Source organism: Spermophilus citellus, assembly GCF_964194105.1.
Source record: "Spermophilus citellus genome assembly, chromosome: 3".
NCBI lineage: Eukaryota > Metazoa > Chordata > Mammalia > Rodentia > Sciuridae > Spermophilus > Spermophilus citellus.
The window spans coordinates 110,646,753-110,670,249 of NC_138184.1; the positions used below are offsets into that span (position 1 = coordinate 110,646,753).

General features: G+C 40.9%; 1 protein-coding gene across 1 annotated transcript in view; it reads right to left on the reverse strand.

The window, feature by feature from the left end:
- The window catches only part of OSBP2 (oxysterol binding protein 2), a gene marked incomplete at its 5' end in the record, with an annotated part of 196,449 nt that extends 174,008 nt beyond the window's left edge, over positions 1 to 22,441 (reverse strand). The window contains one exon of the mRNA XM_081283529.1: positions 21,759 to 22,441. Coding sequence (XP_081139655.1) covers positions 21,759 to 22,441 — 683 coding nt within the window. The remainder of the gene's footprint in view (positions 1 to 21,758) is intronic.
- Positions 22,442 to 23,497: the final 1,056 nt, after the last annotated feature.

The window sequence follows — 23,497 nt, forward strand, 5'->3', positions numbered from 1 at the left end:
TAAAACATAATTTCCATGAGATATGGTTCCAGTCTGTTTTGTCCCTATCTTGTCAGAGATAACATGGTAAGAGCTCTGGTGACATGCTAGCAAAGTAAATTAATGCATGAGTGTTATACATAAGCAGCAAAACAGGCCCAGAAAGGTGATCTGGCTCAAACCCAGAGCTCAGTGACACCAATCTAAGTGTTATCCCCAGCCAAAGTTCTGCCAAACTCCCATGCTTAAAGGGAAATAACATGATAATAGCATACCACCCAATTAGTACCACTCACTGAAAATCCATCAGATCCATTTTATGGTCCCACCAAAATGTTAGAACACCATGTACAACCTAGCAATATCTAAGGTGGTTCCTAAGATCATTAAGTAGAAAGCCTGTCACAGAATATTAAAGAAATGTTTTATCTCTCAAATTTAGGCTGAAAAATGTCAAGTAGAAAATGGATGAACATGACATTTTTCTACAACAAAAAGAACAGACTGTGGTATTTTTCCATGTCATTAACGTTTTGGAATGCATGACTGATGAGGATAAAGTCTCACCCTTAACTCAACAAGCAGGACTCAAATCTCCATCATGCCCCCTGTTTCTCTCTCAAATCAATCCACTTTGCTCCAGCTGCCCTTGCTCACCACAGCTCTAAGCCATGGTCATCTCTCATCTAGAAAGTACCCATAGCCTCTTTATCAGTCTCTCTGAGACTCCCTTTACCTCTTCCAGACAATTCCTGCACTGCGTTTTTCTAAAACTTCATGCCAAGCCTGTCAACATTCTGCTTAAACACCTTTCAATTACTTCTATTACTTTAGAATGAAGACATACCAGTTCTTTCTGAGCTGTCTCGTTCCTGTCTGCTGCTTCCAAGCATACAATGTCCCTATGCCTATGAGCTTGCCCTATACCTATGCTGTTCCCTCTACCTGCATGCTGTTCCCTCCATGTGTACACTCTTTCACTGCCCACTTGTTTACCTTATCCTGCATGCCAGTTGAAATTTCACTTTTTTCTTACATTCCCTGCCAAGCTCCTACACCCCTTGGGGCCCCTCCTTTAGTGTTCCTACCATATCCTATTTGGATTGCCTTTTAATCCATCTGATTCAGGACTAATGGTTGTCTAATTCACTGCTGTATCTCCAGCTGCCAGCAGTGTCAGCCACATAGTTCATGTTCAATAAATATTTGTTAAGTGAATCAACTCAACTTTAAATACCTTTAATTTGATCACAAAGACTGCAGCTCTCCAATGAAAACAGTACTTAAATGTAAGGTGTTTTTTATAATCAAGATGGTCTTAAAATATATTTGGTAAAGCAACTGTAAACTTCCAGAGTTTATTATCACTAACATTAACCTAAGATGGTTCCAGATCTCCACAGGGACAAAGGGCAGATGTGTTCCCGAAGCTTTCACTCATGACCAGATGCCCATTACAAGTATCACAAAACCTGGATGAGCCTGGGTCCCCCCCCCCGACCCCCAGTCACAACAGGAACTTAGGCTACCTTTGCTAAAAAGCACAGACTCTTCACTTGGGCCTGCTGATGCCTGATGGGTAACTTAAAGAAGGATAAAGGCTTGGCATCTCTGCCTTTTTGTGTCTTGAACTTTGTGTCAGATTTCTGCTCAGCTCTGCATGTAGGCATGTTAATCATTTCAGTTAATCTGTGTAAAAACTGATAATTCATGGTTTATTAGCCCTAAATTTCCCTAACATACTTTCTTTCCCTTCAAGACTGAGATACCAAGATAAGGGTAACTAAAATATTTTCAAGATTTGCAGGGACTTTCAACTTCCAGCTTTTACGACATTCTGTTCCAGCCCCTGGAAGCAATATCTAGATATTTCCAATCATTGCTCTAAACTGCAGTCACCTTGGATTCCAGGATCAGCGGAGTCTCATAAATAGATCACCCACCCTAAGTGACAGCAATTACTCCATGACAAGAACTGTGGCTGTTCCTCCCACACCCCAAGTAGGAGGAGCAATCATCTCATGGGAACTGGATTGCCCTCTCAAGTGATAAGGACTTCAGAGCCTCCTGGAAAAGTCAGAACTGTGATAATGATCAATTAGACCCTAGCCCATGTCAGCAACCCAGTAAAAGGCTTATCCTTCTCTGATGTGATGAGCAGCCTGATCTTTTTCCCCCTCTTCTTGAGGTAACCCCTACCCCCATTAAACCTTTGCCTGGTGTGTTTGTACTTCTTGGCCCAGTTTTCATTTCTATTGTTACCAGTTCAGAAGTCCCTGTCTCTGGTATCAAATCCACTTGAAAAATAAGTAATAGCTAAGCAATACATGCAATTAAGTTTTCCTATCTCTGTTAGTCTGAGGAGGGTTTTTTTAAATATTTATTTTTTAGTTTTAGGTGGACACAATATCTTTATTTTATTTTTATGTGGTGCTGAGAATCGAACCCAATGCCTCACCCATGCTAGGGGAGCACGCTACCACTTGAGCCACATCCCCAGCCCCGGTCTGAGGAGTTTTTAAAAATGCTCATCCTAAACCCTTCAGCTATTTCCATAGCAGGTTTAACAGTGAGTCTCTTCAATGATATAAAGTATCAGCAAAGAAATATAAGATTAAAAAGAAGAATCAGAAATTGTACAACTGAAAAACATAACAACCAATTTTTTTAAAACTCAATAACGTGTTCAACATCAGAAGGAAAGGACAGAAGAAAACTTCAGTTACCTTGAAGATAGAAACTACCCAGTCTGAACAACAGAAATGAAATGGATTGGGACGAAAAAAGTGAACAGAGCCCTGTGACCCATGGGATTACAACAAAAGATCTAACATTTGTGTCAACGGTGTCCCAGGAGAAAAAGAAGAAAGAATGTGGGGCAGGACAAGCATTTGAAGAGAAAATGTCTGAAATCTCCCCAAATTTAGCAAAATATACAAATCTATAAGAAGCTGAACAAACAAACTTTTTAGGTTTACAATAACAAGATAAACTCAAAGACATTCATGCCAATATCTATCATAATCAAACTTCTAGAAATTAAAGACAAAGAAAAAAATTCTTGAAAGCAGAGGGTCAGGAGCAATGCCTTTCCTAGGAAGAAAGCATTTTTTAAAAAATATTTTTTTAGTTGTAGTTGGTCACAATGCCTTTATTTTATTTATTTATTTTTATGTGGTGCTGAGGATCAAACCCAGTGCCTTGCTGAGCCAGGGAGAAAGCATTTTGAATGACAAAAGATTTCAGCAGGAAACCAGAGAGACCCAAAACCAGAGAGACCCAAAGTGACCAAGTGTTGAAAGAACCAAAATTCTAAATCCAGTGAAAACATCCTTTGGGAATGAAGGGAAAATGAAGATATTGCCAGATGAAGGAAAACTGAGAACTTGCCACCTGCAGATCTACCCTAAAAGAAAGGCTGAAGGAAGAAGAAAATGTGTGCCAAAAGAAGGAATCTGGGAACATTAGGAAAGAAGAAGGAATATGAGAAGCAAAAATATGGGCTGTGTCTGACAGTTGAAGCAAAAATTAAATCTCTGTTTACTGGGGCTCAGAATGCGTGTGTGTAGATTTCTGCTAGAAATTCAACCATTCCCATATTAACCAAGCCATTGGGTAAACAAATGTTTGATGAGGGGAAATTTCTGTTATAGAATCATTCCCGCAAATAACTGGAAAAGGAATGATTGAATATCATCATTTTACAACCCATAATGAACTAATGGGCCTAGGAAATCATAATCACTATTGATGTGAGCATTGGTAGGGGGCTTGGACAACATGTGTTTCCCATCAAAATATCAGGTGCTCAATAGTAGAGCACTTGCTTGGCATGCTCTGTCTAGATCCTGCGTTCAGCATCCAATACCACACACACAAAAAAAATTTTAAATAAAGAAAAAGGAAAAAAGCTGATGTCCACAGGGCCGAGTCATAATAGGAAACTATAAAAAATTATAAATCAATGGGTAAATTTTAATATTGATTGAATATTTTATAACATTAGGGAATTATTGTTAACTTTTTAGGCATGTTAATACCATTTTTATTATATATATTTTGAAAACTTCATCTCTAAAGATATACATACTAAGTATTTAATCAATGAAAGCTGTATCTGAAAAATTTTTAAAAGAAAGAAAGTCTGAAATTTGCTTCAAATTAAGTGGGGACAAGGAGCCCATCCACTGAACCTAAAGAGCAATCTACTGACACAGGGTAATGGAGACAAGGACTATTCACTATAGACCTCTCCATTTTTGTATATTTTAAAATTTTCATAACAAAAAATAAAATCCCTAATTATTATACTTTAAATCTTTCCCATGTGTAGTTCTGAACAACTTCAGTGATAAAAAGGAGCCTGTGAGTCCCAGGAGCCAGGCCCAGGAATGGGGCTATGTGCCAAGTGTCTAATAAGGAAAAATATGGAGATGGCAGGATCCCTAGGGCACAGGGCTAGATCTATTCTGAGCAAAGTTGTAGGCCTGTAAATCCAGATTCTCCTACACATAACAAGTCAGATACTTGCCCCCATTTTTTTTTAAATCATCACACAATCTCTGTAGCTGCAGTCACAACCTATAGGATTCTTCATTCCACAAGTGACCTTTGTTTAAAAATCCAGCAGAAAGCCGGGTGCCTTGGTACATGCCTGTAATCCTAGCAGCTCAGGAGGCTAGGTGGGAGGATGGTGAATTCAAAGCCAGCCTCAGCAAAAGTGAAGCACTAAGCAACTCAATGAGACTCTGTCTCTAAATAAAATACAAAATAGGGCTGGGGATGTGTTCAGTGGTCAAGTGTCCCTGAGTTCAATCCTTCATACCACCCCCCTAAAAAACCCTAGCAGAGAGAAAAACAGACCAAAGAAAATCCAAAACAAGAAAATCAGTTACTAACCAAGAAAAAACCTGATATGTCAAGAATTAGTGATCAGTGTAGGAAATAATACCAAATTGTTTTAGAGTTTTTTTTAATATTTATTTTTTAATTTTCGGCAGACACAACATCTTTGTTTGTATGTGGTACTGAGGATCGAACCCGGGCCGCACGCATGCCAGGCGAGCGCGCTACCACTTGAGCCACATCCCCAGCCCCAATAATACCAAATTTAACATAAGATTAATTACAAATTTAAACCCTTAAATTAAAATATGAGCTTAAAGATCTGACAGAGGGTCATATTATTTATTCAGGAATCTACTTCCTCTCTTCGTGGCTTCCAATATTATAGGACTGGCATTAATTTAGATGAAATAATCTGATGTCAAAATGACTCCCACCAAAGTTCAATCGACACTTATAGGACAGTTAAACTGTTAAAATATGACAGTAGCCTGGCAAAACCAAAGCCCCCTCACTAAGGATAGTTGCAGACTCTCAAAATGGAGTCTGCATTTGAACCCTTGCTTGTCATATTCATTCTTTAATTCATATTCATTCTTTAATTCATATTCATTCTTTAATTCAGTCAACATGACATTTAGTGATGGCCTGCTGAAGGCCAAGCCAGGCACTGTGTTTATTTATTTTTTCAGTCTGTAGTTGGCTGAATATGTGATTAAAGAATCTGTGGATACAGAGGACTGACTATACTTCAAACATCATTTTTTTTTTTTTTTGTAGTACTGGGAATTGAACCCAGGGCCTCAAACATGCTAGGTAAGTGCTCTACTATTGAGTTATATCCTCAGACCTTTTAAACTTTACTTTGAGTCAGGGTCTGGCTAAGTCAGGCACTGGGTTTAGAATAATGAATGAGATAGACAGGTCCAGGCCTCCACGGGGCAGCCACTGTCCTGGGCGCCCCATAACATCCAATAACGTTGTATCACCCTTCCACCATTTGGAATGAATGGGGGGAAGTCTTGTCACCAGATAGGGTACCAATGTTCTGTCAGGCTATTTCCCAAAGAGGTCTCAACTATGTCTTCCTCACTCTCTGGCAAATCTGGCAAATCTAGCCCTGTTTTCCTGAACTGTGACTAATAAGCAGGACTGAGGGGGTTAGACAGGAGGCTCTAGCTAATTAAGCATCCATACCACAAAAATCTTTACAGCAGAAACAATGCTTTCACCTATGAAACAGTATACCAAGTACTTCCTTCCTGGTTTTCTTCAAACAGGCAAACATGGCTGCTTACAGATAAAAGAGAGAGAGAGAGAGAGAGAGAGAGAGAGAGAGAGAGAGAGAGAGATATTTGCAGCCTTCCCCTGTCCTTAAGCAGGGATCACCTTGTAACCTAGAAGATAATGTGGAAATTGAGTGTAACTTTGGGGAAGGCAGGTTACAGTTTCACCTTGCTCTTTCTTGGATAATTATCCCTTTAGAAAGCTAGTCATCATGTTGTAAGGATGCTCAAGCAGCCCTTTGGAGAAATCTGCAGTGAGGAACTACAATCTTCTGCCAATACTGCTTTGCCAGGCATGTGAGTGACCCTCCTTAGAAGTGGAGCCTGAGCCTCTGTCAAGTCTTTGGATAACTGCAGCCCTCATGACAAATTCACACCAATTTGCTACCCATTTGTGAATTCCTGACCCAAAGAAACTGTGAGATCATGTTTATCATTCTTTTCAGCCTCTAAATTTGAAGGTGATTTGTTATGTAGCAATAGATAACCCACAGAGGCAGCCTCTCTGAAGAGGAAGAGTCTAACCATGTAGAGAGGATAAGGCCATGGGATGTGAGACACAGCAACATCCCAGCGAAATCTACTTCAGTTCAAAAGAGGAAAGATTTTCTAAGAAACAACCAACTGGCTTATCTTGGATAGGTTTGCTTTCTGTTACCTTAGAAATGTTTTCACAGGCAATCGTTCATGTCACTGAGGCTCTATAGGAATGAATTAACAAACAGGCAGGAGAATCACAAGTTCAAAGCCAGCTCAGCAACTTAGCAAGATCCTAAGCATCTTAGCCAGATTCTGTCTCAAAATAGAAATAAATAAATGGGACTGGGGTTGTAGCTCAGTGGTAGAGCACTTGCTTAGCATGTGTGAGGCACTGGCTTCAATCCTCAGCACCATATAAAAATAAATAAATAAATAAAAGTATTGTGTCCATTTACAACCAAAAAATATTTAAAATAACTAAATAAATTAATTAAAAGTGCTGGAGATGTGATTCAGTGGTTAAACACCTCTGGATTCAATCTTCAGTACCAAAAAAAAAAAAAAAAAAAAGAAGAAAATCCTCCCACATGCTACAATGTGGATGAACCTTGAAGATATTTTGCTAAATGAAATAAATCAGTTTTAAAAAGGCAAACACTGAGGTCTGGGGTTGTGGATCAGGGGAAGAGTGCTCACCTAGTATGTGCAAGACACTGGATTTGATCCTTAGCACCACATAAAAATAAATACAATAAAGGTATTGTGTCCAACTACAACTAAAAAATATTTTTAAAAAAGACAAATACTATATGATTCCATTCTTATGAGTTATATAAAGTAATCAAAGTCATAGAAACAGAAAATAGAATGATAATTACCAATCACTGGGGAGAGAGGGAAAAAGGAAAGAAGTGTTCAGTAGTATCGAGTTTAAAATTCACAAAATGAAAAATTCTTGAAATCTGTTTTACAACAACATGAATATACTTAACACCAAAAACTGGACATTTAAAAATAGTTAAGGTAAAGCTGGGCACATTAGCACACACCTAAGTCTCAGCTACTCAGGAGGCTGAAGAAGAAGGAGCACTTGAACCCAGGAGTTCAAGGCCAGTTTGGGCAACATACCAAGACCCTTTAATCTTAAAAAAAAAATAAAAATAAAAATTGTTAAGATAGTTTTATGTTACATGTTTTTAATCATTTTTTTAAAAATCACCTGGAGGGCTAGGGTTGTAGCTCAGTAGTAAAGCTCTTGCCTAGCACATGTGAGAGACTGGGTTCTAGCCTCAGCACCACATAAAAATAAATAAATAAATAAATGAATAAAGGTATAGTATACATCTACAACTAAAAAAAATATTTTAAAAAATCACACAGACACTTCTCAGAAGATGATATATAATCAATCAACAAATATATGAAATGTTCAACATCTCTAGAATTAGAGAAATGCAAATCAAAACTACTCCAAGATTTCAACTCACTTCAGTCAGAATGGCAGAGCAGCTATTAAGACTACAAGCAACAATAAGAAGGATAGCAAGGATGTGCAGGAAAAGGCACACTCATACATTGCTGGTGGGACTGCAAATTAGTGCAACCATTCTGGAAAGCAGTATGGAGCTTCCTTGGAAAACTTGGAATGGAACCACCATTTGACCCAGTTATCCCACTCCTTGGTTTATACTCAAAGGACTTAAAATCAGCATACTACAGTGATGCTGTAGTATTTATAGCAGCATAATCACAATATTAAACTGTGGAACAAAGCTAGATGTCCTTCAATAGATGAATGGATAAATAAAACGTGGTATATGTACACAATGGGATATTACTCAGCATTAAAAGAGAATAAAATCATGGCATTTGCAGGTAAATGGATGGAGCTGGAGAATATCATGTTAAGTGAAGTAAGCCAATACCAAAGAACTAAAGGCCAAATATGTGGATACTGATCCATAATGGGGAGGGGAGCATGGGAGTAATAGAGGAAATCTGGATAAGGCAAAGGGAGAGAGGGGAAGGGGGATGGGGGTAAGAAATATGGTGAAATGAAATGGACATCATTATCCCCAAGGACATGTATGAAGACACGAATGGTGGGACTCTACTTTGTGTACAACCACAGAAATGAAAAATTGTGCTCTATATGTATAATATGAATTGAAATACATTCTGCTATCATATATAACCAATTAGAATAAATAAATAAATAGAAAAAAATCACATGGAGAACAATGACAAAAAAGTGGGAGAGATTTGATTTTTCATTATCTTTACATTCCAGAGAATATTGTAACCCTGCAATAGCTAGACAATGATTTTTAAGGATGTAATTCTATATATGGCTACATAGTAACATTTTTTGTATGATAGTTGATAATGGAAAATTTGGGACCGAGAGAAATGCCAGGATCCAGGAAAAGCCTTGGTAGACATTTCTATATGTTTCTTTCATTTTCTACCCAGCAGCTAGAAAAATGGACCCCTAGAAGAGACAAAATGTAAATTAGATGAGCCTCTAATTCAAATATATTGATTATCAAAGTTTTGGTGGGGAAGAAAGTTAGGACAGTAAAAGAACAAAGAGCAATAGCTTTGGACTTAGCAGACCTGGGCTTGAATTTGGCAAATCAAATTATTTGTGAAATCTCAGACAAGTTTCTTAATCTCTCTAGATCCTTATCTCCATTCAAGCCCTGGACACCATCTGCCTACAGCCCTATGAGGAGCTTGAGCTGGAACAGTCCAGTCAAATATTTTCTGAATTTCCAAATGACAGAAACTGGGTAAGACAATAAAATCATTATCATTGTTTTAAGCCAACAGATAACTGAAAAACCTAGTGCATATGGGCAACCAACCTTGCCAACCATTTCAGAGTTCACAAAGGAGCAACTAGCCTCCTGTGAGGCCTCCAGAGCCATCATTTCTGCTACACAGTCACACAGAACCCTGCCGAGAGGGTGCAAGGCAGGGGTTGATTTCTTCTGAGCAAAAGAACAAAATCAGAAACCAAGAGAGAGGTCCCTCCAATGCTCCCTGGCTGCCTTCACATGGGAGACTGCTCATGCAAAGATCTCCAAGTGGGACAGGACAATTGCTAAACCAGGGGAGTTATGGGAGGGATACACTTGTTGATGGGAGAAGGACTGCTTCCAATGCTAAAAGGGGAGGCTCCAGTGGTGTGGTGGAATTTCATTAGATCTAGAGTCAGATCTCAGCTTAGCCACACACTAGCACAACCACTGCACTAAAACAAGGGCTGGCTTTCTCATCTGTACCCAGGGGATACTATATGTCTTTATTCTGGAATGTCATCAGATGGGATGACACATATATATGCACCTTAGATACCATTAAGTGCCATTAATTTGGCCATTGTTAAAATCAAAATCAATATAACATGGAAAAAATAGAGGGTACTGTTACATTCCAAACTTTTCTTTCATGTATTGAATTTTTCTTTGAAGAACCAAAGACCTTAAATCCAGATAGGATGGCTTTGCCTGACCCATGAAGACATGGAGTAAGATAGGACACTTAGGTTTGTACCTCTGTCTCCCCTCTTCTCAAAGATTTTTGCAAATCAAGGTAGACTGATGTCAAGGAAAATTTCTGTTTTCCTATGCTTCACCTTGGCCAGCCTGCCAGTTGCAGTACAGTGCTGCACAGTAATGATAATATGAGCAAAGCAGTACTCTCACTACTACTCAGGTTAACTGTCGATCACTTACCAAGTTGGTGTCATCCAGGACAACCTACTTAACCTTCTAAACCATTCCTCTACCTCAAATGTGAAAATAAAATAAGAAAGATTTATTTATTCTTAGGCTATGGTAAGCATTCAAAAGGATTTATGACCCTGGGTATCTTCTGTCTATCATTCCAGAGAGAAGTTCCAATGGCTGCCCTGCCCTCTGCTGCCCAGGAATGGGGGCAGATGCCAGGGACACTGTTTGGGGGATATTCACAACCTCATACATGGACAGTTGGGGCCTGTCTGCATGGTTACATACACAGCTAAAAATTGGGCAGCACTCAGTAACTAGCAGTTTGAAGCTGAGGTCTCACAGGAAACCTTAAATTAACCAGTATGTTCTGGAATTTAATTTAACTGACTTTTTAATTTTAATTGAGTTAATTTAATCGATTTTATACACTTGAAAATCTTCCTGAAAAAAAAAAAGTAAGTCTGAGTTTCTGCCAAAGTTCAGGAACTCACCTCTGTGACATATGACACATGGAGGATATTCAAGGGACATGTTTCTAGATGAATAAATATGAGAATGGAGAGCTGGGGTTATGTCAATAGTGACTCCAAGATACTTGCTGTATGTTGAACGAAGTGATAGAGTTACATGTATTTGAGCCTTAGACAAAACAATCATACATTATGTACACTAGTTTCCCCATCTATAAAATGGGGGTGGTCAGTTCCTACCCAGTCATGAAGTGAGTGAGATGGAGAAAAACAAGCACCTCCCAAACCACAAAGATTCATGAACATATCAAACATAATTTCCTGCAGTGTTCTATTCCTGACCAATGTGTTTGCTTTTTATTTCATACAATGTGCAGAAGGCTAAAAAGATTGCTAAAGCTCATGAAACTAGCCATCTACATCTGCGGGAAGCCGTTGGTGAAATGTGCGTGAACCAAATCAGCTCGGAAGCAGTTGGATAGGAAAGTCTGGTATCTGGGAACTCCCAGCGGCAACCCTGCTGGCTTGAGATTGCCCAGTACATGTGACATCCTATTCAGCTCTGCCACAGGATCCCCACAACACTGGAGATGAGTGTGACCTGTTAAGAATCAAACAGGCTACCTGCCCTGTCCTGTTCTTGCAAAGATGTTTCTATTGAGTCCTTTTGATCTGTTCCCATATAAATAAACCATGTGAGGGCTCTTTCTTTGTCAGAAGCTGCACCCCTCTGGTCAGCTTGGCCCGTTGCTGCCCCCACTCTGAAAACATATTTCTGGTGTCTTGTGTATATTTTGTAATACTATTTTCTTAGCTTTCATTTCACAGCCAGCCCATCCCTCCTATAGGAACCCTTTCCTTCGCCCATGCAAGATGTGAGTGAGACATATCCTTACTTTTTTCAGGAGTCCACAAATCAACAAATGTACATCTGTCCTCTTTCAAGGGCAAATAGAGGCGGTAGGAAGACAGGAATACATTTCAGTTCAGCAAGCACTTCCTGGGTTCTTCCTCTCCCTGCCTATGTTCTCTAGGAGCAATGATGTCATCCTACCAGGTGGGAGGAAATGTCATTTTTCACTATTGGAAGAGAGGACCAATCATTTTTTAAAACTTGTGAGTAATGGAAAAGAATCAAGTATCATTCTGCCTTTTCTGTGTGAACTTAGTTATGAGTAACCAAATAATAAAAATAAAGATGAAGTGACAAAATTAGGCTAATCTAGCCAGGTATAATAACATACCTGTAATTCCAGTGACACTGGAGACTTAAGCAGGAGGATTGCAAGTTTGAGATCAGCCTGGGCAACTTAGTGAGAACTCGTCTCAAAATAAAAAATAAAAAAAGGGCTGGGGAAGCAGCTGCCTGGTGGAGTTCCCCTGGATCCCTATATGCAATCCTCAGTATTGTAAAAATAAGAAATAAAAAACAAAGGAAAGTATTAGACTAATCTAAGATAGATTATCACCAGCTGCTAACATCACAAAAAGAGAAGTTCCAGACATCATGAATTTTTAAAAAATATTTTTTAGTTGTAGATGGACACAGTATCTTTATTTTACTTATTTATTTTTATGTGGTACTGAGGATCGAACCCAGGGCCTCGCATATGCTAGGCAAGTGCTCTACCGCTGAGCCACAACCCCAGCCCCAGACATTATGAATTTTTGGTGGAAGAACACCCACTGCCTGATCAAGTCTCCAGATCCATCTATCAAATTAAGGAACTACATGGGACAGAGGAACATGTTAACTGACCAAAAGAGTACAACCAGCAAAACTCAGATGATGGGAAATTCTATGAGTGGACTTTATTTGAATACTAATACAAAAAAATGGGTTTTTTTTAAAACCCAATTAGGACATTTGAGACTTGAACTGTGAACTGATTATATATTTTGATAATAGAGAATTATTGTTAATTTATTTTAGTGGAAAAATGGTATTATGAATATATTTTATAAAATCCTTACCCTTTAGAAATTCATAATGAAACATTTATAGGTGAAATATATTTGAAATTCACTTCAAAATGATATGAGGGGGATTGAGATGAAATAATATTGACCTAGAAGTGAAAAACTATTGAAACTGGACAATAGGTGCATGGGGTTTCAAAATACTATTATCTACACATGTGTATGCTTAAAATTTGTCATAACAAGTAATTTTAAACATAAATGAATAGAATCAGCTCTTAATTCCCTTATATATCCTTGGCTTCTGCTAAGCCTTAAAAAAAAACGGCTAAAAAGTCAGATCATGTGTAACTCCAAGAGAATGGTCACTCCATTCTGGCAATTCAGGGACTCCCTCTAGGCTACTGCAAGCTGCAATGTTGAGACTTTATAGTGTGAAAAAGATCAACATAACAACATGTTTTATTTTTTCTTTCTTCTTCCTTTCTTTCTGGATTGAACTAAGGCTCTCATGTGTCTAAGTACACAACTGTATCCCTGAGCTGAATCCCCCTCCCACAAAGTATGTTTTATATAAAAATACTTCTTTGAAATTTGAAAATCTGCTAAGGTAAGGCACTATGTCCAACATCCCAGAGGACACTACACTGAGAAAACATAGCCCCTACTCTGGTGAGGAGGAAGGAAATATTGATCTAATGGAGTGAGAAGAAACAAATACCTAGTTATCAGAAGTGTGTGACCAAATGACACAATACACAAAAGGGTACCCAGAGGAAGAAAGGTTCCTCCAGATGACTGCTAGGGAAGCCAGATGGGTCTGTGCTGCGATGACCCTGGAATTAAGACTTCCTGGCTAGGATCTCAGCAGCAACGAGGAGGCATCCTCCTGGCTGAGGGATGGCCAGTGTGAAATCTTAAGGGTAAAATAAAAGACAGATGGCTTGTGGAGGGGGAATAAGGCAAGTCAGGCGGGGGAAGAATCAAGGCCAGGTGAAGGGAAGAGACAGGACAAAAAGAGGTGGGTACCTGGCTTGGAAAGGAAGTGAGTGCTATGCCTGGGGTTAGGGCTGCATCTAGTAAACCAGAGAAGCCACCCATTGTATTATAGCAGCATCCACTGCTGCTTCAAAGGACAACACAATCTGGCAACTTCCTGTGCAAGCTCAGCAATGCCATCTGCCCTCTTCTTGGTTTCAGGCAGTGGCCCAGCAATACAGATAAAACGGTATGAGTCAGGATTGTTAAACTGGTGTTAAAGGTACTGAGCTGTGGCTGAGCATGTGATGAGGTGCCAGAAGGAGGGGAGCATCACTGAGTGAGCAGAACTCAGAGAACTCTTAAAAGTGCAAACAGACGCGAGAAAGCATCACACATAAAAGAAAAAAACATACAGCACCAGTGTGACTCCAAAACTCATTTATGGTTTATTCTGTTGGTATGATTATGAAAGGAGCCTCTCAAAGTCACATCTCTACGTGGTGACATCTGGTATATGATTCAGCACACATCAAGCTGCCAATTTCAATTTCTTTCATGATGGTGTTTCTTACCATCTCCTCCTTCCCACATGTCAGTATCTGGGATAATTGTCCAGGAAACAGGACCAGTGTATATTCACTGTTGTAAACATTCCAGACTGCTCATAAGGCTCAAACCTGGATCATCAGACACCCACCTAAGGAAGGTACAAAGTTCAGTAACAGCTGAAGAATTGAAATCGGACATTCTACTAAAGGCACAAAAATACTGGAGAAGAGAGAGGTTCATGTGGTAAGTGGACTCCAGTCATACGCAAAAACTGAGCCTCCAAAGTGCCTTGGCCCTTAGATCAGAAATGAGTCTCCGAAGCCAACCACATGGCCAGAGGCTTCACACAGAGGATACTCTGCTTACAGAGCTGCAGACTAGGCTGTGTGTAGACACCCTGTAAGAGTGGGATGTGGCTTGGGCTGATGGGAAACAAGAAGTCACTCGGTAGATTGCCACTCAAAGTCAACTGTAAGTACTCACTCTCCTTGAACCAGGGTACAGTGTTAGCCCTTACCCTGACTGACATCCTTGAACTCTGCAAGAAGGAGGGAGATCAGATCTGTTCAGAAAAGAGTTCACATAGCAAGCCTGAGACTGCTCATCTTTTGAAGGGCCTGCTTCTAAGACTAGCCCTTGGCAGGCTTCTGAACTTTGGATTTCAGGAGGGTCCCTGATGATCACTAACCAATAAGGGAGGCTCACTGTGCCTAAGCCAGTTACACATGCCGTTTGTGTTGAATACCTGCTTTCCTTCTAGGAATCTGGAATTTGGGTATATGCCAGGCAGAGGGTGTCCATGTGATCAGCCCCCAGCAAACATCTTTGGTTCTGGGTCCCTAACAAGTCTGCCTGGTTGGCAGTGTTTCACCTGTGTTCTCACACTTGTTGCTGAAGGAGTAAGTCTGTCTGTGTACTCCAGTGGAAGAATATCCCTGAAAGCTTACACTGGACTTTGTCCCATGCCTTTTCCTTTTCTTCATTGACTTATGTTTTGTTTGTATCCTTTATTATAATAAAGCATAGCTGTGGGTACAACTACATACTGAGTTATATGATTTATCCTAATCATTCTTCAAACCTGGGGTAACCCCAGTTCACCTCAGTAAGAACGTGAGATGGGTGGAAATCTATGCATGAGCTGAGTAAGAAGACTTATGTTTGAGCCTGGTTCTGTCCGTGAACTTCTACTTCTTCCTCTATATAAGATAATGACAAGGCTGCCACTACTTCACTGAAACTGGAAATCACTCCCAATACTTAGAGTATCCAGAGATAGTACTATTATGCAATAATTAAGATTTTAGGGTGGAGGCTTCATCTTTAATCTGTGGCCTGCTTCTCACAGAGTCACGCACATGTAACACATTCCAGGCAAACAATCAGATGCATAAAACTAATTTAAAGAGCTATAAGATCATGAAACATTAAAAACTTAATCTCTGCTCCCCATTCCTGTAATCACTGCCAACTTAAAAAGTGACAAATCATTGAAGATATACACAGACCACACATCCAAACACTTGTAACTCTGTGGAAATATAAATGGAAACCACAGGAATAAGCTATTGGTCATCAAGTATCCTATTTGCAACTCACTCAAACCGATCAACATATCTGTATTTCCTGTCACTTTTTTGGCATTACTGGCTTGATCCTGCAATATCCAATTTATCTTCTCAATCTTATTGCAGTAAACAATTATGAAATTGAAGACAAATTAAGGAAAAAACTATTTTGGCATTAATACATTTGTCTTTCTAAAATTCCATAAACTCACAGGCAATTCCCATCCATTCACTCACTCATTCACAGACTAAACAAGCTATAGAGAGTGTTTCAGTGGCAAAGCACCATGCTAGGCTGTATATGGAATTAAAAGAAGATACTGAATTTGATCATAGTATCCTTTTGACACAAAGTTGTCTCTATAGGTGTCCACAGACACATCCTGTGAACTGTAAGAGAAGGAAGACCTGGTCCTTGGAGCAATCAAGGACCACTATAGATATTTCAAACAGGAGGAATTTAATGCAGGAATCTTCTTACACAGGAGATGAGACTGTTAAAAAGAGAATTCTAGAGAAAATGAGACAACCTCAGGACCTTTGGGTTGGGGAGCTAGTACCACAGCAGGGATGCATTTGCTGTCTAGGTTAAGTAAATGGGAGCTGGGACATCAACTGAGCAGAAGGCAAAGCAGTACCATGATGTGGCAGCAAGGATGCAAAGGAGGAATTAGGGGAGAGAGACAGGCAGGCTTGGAAAATCTATCTGATGTGAGATGAGAGAGAGAGAGAGAAGAAGCAGTAATCATGACTCAGAGGTTTTCAGCTATTCATAGAGAGAGGAAAGTTAGGAGGAGGAGCAATTTTGTGGGGAAAATTACAATTCATGTCACCAGAACTTGCTAAGAATGTTGGTATGCATGATGTTCCTTCACAATATGCTGCTAGTTCATTTATCACCTATTTGCAACAACTCTGTGCTAAATGGTAAGCAAATATACTTCAAACCAATATTTATACATTATCAACCAGTGTGTTCCATTTCAGCTTCCTAATAGACTCCTAATATGAAACACTGATATTTTAAATTAAAGCTAAATTCAATATAAGACCACCTCCTGTGGGAAACTCATTGCCTTAACATGTAGACTGGCATGCTCAACTTCACATTTTGAGGGATTTTTTTTTTTTTGCAATGGATGGTCTTTTCCATCTCTATCCTTCAAGTGTTATTGAAATTAACATCAAAAATATTACAATATTTCTTGGTGCCCAATCTCCACAAAAGTTGGCTTTTGAGAGTTGACCTCACTGGAGGAATGAGTATATAATTCTATCTAGAGATAAAGATGTCTTGGTGCACCATCTTCTGTTTCCTGGCTTCCATCCCAATTTTGTTGTTAATATTAATAAAAGTTGAGTTTGGAACACCTTCCCCACACCAACTTTCTGAAACCCAGCTCACCAAATACATAGTAGGCTTCCTAAGCCAGAGGACTTCAAAATTTACTTTCTCTTGACCACAACCTTCTTTCTTAAAGATCTAAATTAATTTCTTTAATGTCTTCCTTGCTAATCAGCTTAGTCATTACTAAGCATAAATCAGTATGAACAATAAATAAATGCCTGTGTCTAAAGTCATCTCCTGGGAAATAAAAAATTCATTTATAATGTTGCCAAATGAACAACTGTTATACAAGACAAAATTCTGCCTAACTTAATCAATTTTGTTGTTAATATTAATAAAAGTTGAGTTTGTAACACGTTCCCCATACCAACATTCTGAAGCTAAAATTCTGTTTATAAATTCTTCTCTAATTTTATGAGACAAGAACTATGAATGAAATGTTTAAAATGGGAACTAACAACCAAAACAATTGAATGCAAAGCCATATTCTCCTTGTTAGTATCTAAATAGATATATAATTAAGAGTGCCAAGAAGGGAATTAAAAACCTCAACTTCTGTCTTATTTACATTCTTAGCACATTGCTGGAAAGAAGTAGAAATCTGCTAACAACTACCCATACCTCCCAGAAATGCTTTTTATATGTGACAATATTTACAAGGAACATTTTTTATTCCTACTAATGTGAATGTTACTAAGCCCATCTGTTAGCACTATGTGCTGTCTCACTTAGAGTGAACTTAAGCAATCAAATGAAATTCTCAAACAAAATCCAAAGCAAAAGTCCCCAAGGAAGCCACACCTAAATGAGAAATTCTTATTTGAACCCCCACTGTTTTTCTATTAAGGTAAAAATAATGGGTATTTAAATGCAGGTCAAGACTGAAATGAGATACCACAGGGAAGCCATTAGATTGGCAAAAAACAATACTGAAAATATCAAGTGTTATACAGGATATAGATCCACAGAATCTCTTATTCATTACTGGTGAGAGTAAAAAAAAAATTGGTATAATACTTTTGGAAATAACTTGACATTATATAAGGTGAACATTCATGTTCTCTCCAACTCAATGAGCTGTGCACATAAATAAACAAGAAACTTGTTCCTACTCTCTCTTCCCCCCCACAAACCAGTAATTGCCTCTACAACCCAAAAGAAACTCTTGCATGTGTACATGAATTTCTATAATTAATCCATAACAGAAGATGCTGGGCTGGAGGTGTAGCTCAATGTCAGAGAGCTTTCCTAACATGTGCAAAGCCCTGGGTTCAATTCCCAACACCACAAAAAAGTTAAAATAAACGAGTCTCATGAAATCATACACAAGCAAGACTGTACACGCACATTTTTATGAAGTAGAAAATGGTTCAAATTAAAAATGTACACTTTTCAAAACTGCATGTAGATGGGCTAAAACTAAATAAAAAGGAAAGAAAGAAGAAGATGACCAAGATTTGGGATGGTGGTTATCCTGGAGCAGGGAGACCAAAGGATGGGATGAACTGATTGGTGAGGGGAAGAGGAATAAGTGCCCACATTTTCTCCAAACCCCAGGTTTCCCTTAGCTAAAAATTTTAAAATATATACATGTATAGGAAATGGCTTCCCCAAAGGAAAGCTGGCAAGAGAAATGGTTCTTGTTCCCTCTCTAACAGCTGCAGCAGGGAATCCAGCCTATATCAGTCTGTAAGAAAAAAGAGAGTGAACAAAACCTTTTACTCGGTCTTTGGCTTACAAGCACTTGAATCTTGCCTTTATACCAGCCACACACACCTGAAGAACCACTGAGAGCTGAGCATGTGGGCAGGGTTGAGAGAACACATGTTTGGTACAGACAGAGCACTCCATAAGGCACCCTGCTGCTGTCAGGATTATGAGTGACTGGCCTGGAGGAGGACTGGTCCTTGATTTTGTCTGGCAGGATGGCCATGCTTGGATTCAGATCAGCAGTAGAACAGGAGAACAGCATCAAACATTTGAAGCGCTTGGAGACATGTGGAAGAGGAGATCACAGCACTCTTGAGTTCAAAGAAGTGGCTATTCTAGCTCCTACAGAAGGGTCTTTTCAGCAGATGGAGATTTACTCATCTCCAATGGCTTTCAGACACACATCAGCTAGCTCGGTACCTTTGGGTAAGTCACAAAAGCTTCATTGCTCAGCCTCAGTTTCCCATTTCTGGTTGGCCTCACATGGAACTAAATGAGAGCATGGGGCTGTGTAAATGTCAGGAATCATTCATCCCATCCAGATGAGTCAAGCAACAATTGTACCCACTTTGTAATCTAGAAATATCCAAAAATGAAACTATAGACCTGAGCTGTGCACATTCATAAACAAGAAACTTGTTCCTACTCTCTCCTCCCCACCACAAACCAGTATTTGTCTCTAAAACCTTATCAGCAAGCAGTAAGAATGTTTCTTAGACCCAGAGAATCTGCACACTTGAGATTTTCTTCAAATGCCAATTGTTTATATGTAGTTATTTTAAGAAAAGAAAGGGACCTCTTTGCTCTTCTAATGAAAACAAAGTTAAATTTAAAAAAAAAAACTGGAGACCAGGTTTTACTTTCATTAGATCAAGGCATTCCTGTCTTTATGAACCCTGTATTCATAAACATCACCTTGACCTTTGCTTCAGTAATACCTGGTGAATAAAGATAACACAGAATTGCTGAACTCAAGGATGAGTGGGCATTAGGACACATCTGGAACAGGCACCTGCAGATTTCCATGCACAACTTCACATTTTCAGGGGCAATTTGATCAAAACTGATATTGAAAACACTATAATATCTCTTGGTATCCAATCTCCACAAGAACTGGCTTTTGACAATTGAGCTCACTCAAAAGGGCTAGGTCCAACCCAGGGTCAGAATCTCCCTCCACCAGATCCTGGGCTGGTAACCCAATGAATGATAAGCTATGCTCTCCTCTCAAACCTCAGAAATTCTCATTTGTATAGCAGGACAACAATAGAGACTACCTCACAGAATGGTTGCAAGAATGAAATAAATGAATATAAATGTAAAGTGGAATGTGTGGTCCATAGCTAACATGCCCTATGTGTTTAGTCCCTTGCCTTCAAGAAAAAAAGTAATACTTGTACTAAATCACTAAAGGTCCCTATCATTGGATGGCTTGGTGAAATGTTCACAGACCTGACAGAGAATGGAAATTGATATTAAAACACCATTTGGAAAAGGAGCTCTTTTTGCTAAGTCTCTTAATGCTAAAAATAATATATTCTGGGTCATATTTATGGTGTAGCTGAGTGGGCCAAGGGGCACCAATATACCACATGAGAATGCATTAGAAACACATCTCCGCTTTCTCTTCTGGCAGGAATTAAACACATGCAGTGATGCTCCACATTGGATTGGAAACCAACACATAACTTCAGTGAAGCTAACAAATTCTCAGTAGCATCATGGACTCAAACCATCCTCTAAAAGCCACATTTCTAAAAGGCTAGGAAGGATGGCATAAATCCTATAATAGGTGACCTGAAGGAATACTATTGGCTGAATGAAGCAAATAAGGTAACCCAAGTTTCAGCAAACAGCAAAGCAGGAACCCTCTGTTTATAAGAATGAAATGGAGTTTCTCAAAGTATGGTCCTGACCAGCATCATAGGCCTCGTGGGAACTTGTTAGAAATGTCAACTCTCAGCCCATGTGCCCTAGGCCCACTGCAAGAGAAACTCAGTGGAGAGGCCTAGCACTTTGTTTCAATAAATAAGCCTGTCAGGGAATTCTGATGCACACTAAAATTTGAGAACCACTGGTCTAGAATGATCTGAGATCTCAAAGTTTAAACCAATCACCCCTAGGAAACATATTTAAGGCACAGCCAGTAAGAAAGGGAAAGAAACCCTCAGGAATTCCCCCTTTTAAACCACTTTCAATGAAAAGACAGTTCTTACTGTGTCAACTTTGGACTGAAATTATCAATTCCACATGGTTTCTGGAATAAGAAAGGACAAAAGAGAATACTTCCTGGCTCTCCACAAAATACCCAAATGGATTTCTGAAGGCACACACTGTGAACCATACATCTGTGGGTTTGTTAGTCAAAGCTCAAGGGCTGGCAACCAGCACACACCAGTAACAGTGGGAAACAAATTGGCCAACTGCTTGAGGAGGGAAAAGAAGCATTTCCCATGAAAGTGTCCCAAGCACTAAGCAAGGTAACTGTCTTCCTCAATTCCTGTTATAATGATTTTAGCTCCTGAATCAGAAGAGGACAAGGACTTTGGGTGGCTGATTCTAGCTAGCTATCCCAGGCCCCACAGCTACCAAGACCAGAGAAGGACTGAGGCCCTAGATCACTCCATGATCCCACCTTCCTACTTGGCCATAAACCTAGGTTTTTCCAGACATCATGTCCATAGGTCACATCATCTTTGCCAGAGGTTAGGGCCCCAGCCCTTGACAGTTAGCCAGAGTAGTATTAATTCTCCTGCTAAAGTACATGCTCCCAAGCCCTCCTAGGCTTGTGGCCATGGGCCCCAACCCTGGAGGTCCTCCCATCACCATCACTGCAGCATCACCACCCTCCAAACCTTGGAAGTCCCACCTTGACACTTTCATACCTGTAGTAGGACAGCAGGCCATTGCCGAGCACGAACCAGCGGCGCTGGTAGCCCTTCAGGTAGTTGGTCCACTTGAGGAGCCAGCCCTTGTAGCTGTCCAAAGGCAGTGGGACCACTGGGGCACTAGGGGCCGTGCCAGTCCCCGACACTGGAACTCCAAGAGGTGTCTTCGCCTGTCCTGGTCGCAGAAGAGGCAGAGGTCTTGGACACAACCCAGACTCTTTGAGCAAGGGCACGTTCCCAGATACTAAAGCCTGCGCGGGGAGCTGCTCTGACATGCCCTTGAATAAGGGCCCAGCCCCTCCACCTGGACCGGGGTCTGCCCCCCACGGCAACTCTAGCAGTTCGGATTTTGTCCCGACCGATAGACCTGACTCAGACTTCCTCTGCGAGCGAGGATCAGATCTCAGCATTGCTTCTGAAACTGGCTCCCACATCTGTCCTGACGTCCGGTCCCGTTCCGGTGCCGGCACTGGCTCTGGCTCTGGCTCTGGCTGGGGCTGGGGTTGGGGCTGGGGCTGGGGCTGAGGCTTGGTCTCCGGCCCGGAGCCGGACGTAGAAGCGCTCATGCCCGGCGCCGCCGTGTGGCAGGACAGGCAAGGGACAACCGTGAACAACGACGACAGCCCGCGGGAGCGGCCGCCGCAGCCGCCGCCTCGGCTCGAAGCGGCCGCTTTCCCCATAGAGCCCACCCGAGCGCGGCCCAGCGGGGCGTGGGGGCGGGGCGGGCGGGGGGCCGGGGGCGGAGCCGTGCCGTCACGCGCGCGGCGCGAGGCGGGAACGCGCGCGGGTCCCTCCGCCGCCCCCAGCGCGCTGTGCCAGGTGCCTGTGGTCCTGCCCGCGAGCAACCGACCCGACTTGGACCTCTGTCCCTGACTTGGTCTGGCCCTTGAATGGCGCCCTGGAAACACCTGTGGGCCGAGAGCTGGGAGGGTGGACGACGCGGAAGGGAAGGCGCGCTTCAAGCCACGATCCTTGCCTGCCGCCCAACCAGTGCCAGGCGCTGGGGGAACAATGATGAATGCCGAGCCTGTCGGCTCCCGGTGCAGCTCTCTACGCCCGGCGTCCCACCCTCGACTGGGGCGTGTTCATTCAGCTCCCTGAAACCCCAGCAGAGGCAGCACTCAAAACCCAAAGGCTTACAGGGGCTCAGCCAAGAGATGCTAAAAGCTAAAAATGACGTGTCAGCCATTATCTGTGTGTGGGCCACCACGACCTCCTGCCTCCACCTTCTGGGTCAGCTGGCCTCTGGTTCATGCCAAGGCAGGTGTGTGTGTGTGTGTGTGTGTGTGTGTGTGTGTGTGAGAGAGAGAGAGAGAGAGAGAGAGAGAGAGAGAGAGAAATTGATTTTGTCTAAACCAAGACTTTTAGAACAAGGAACACACCCCAAAATCAGATTCTTAAACTTGGATCCGCTGCATGGATATTCCTGTGGAGGCTGGCAATCATGAAGCTTCCGCAGTAATCTTGGAGGTTTCCCTGTCCGCGCATTTTTGAGGAGGGACAGTCCATAGTTCATGGGATTATCAAAGAAGACTGTGACCTCAGAAAGGTTAAACATCATTGATTTTAAAGAATCTATCCCAACAGAAAAAGTTGATGGTTTTTACAAATGATTAGGAATATATGATGAAAAATTATATTCACTTAGGATTTTGCCCAGACCCTTCCAGGTTAGATCTCCGTGCAGTCTCCCTTTGTCTCATCCCCAAAAGGCTTACCCTTCCCTTACCCGCTGG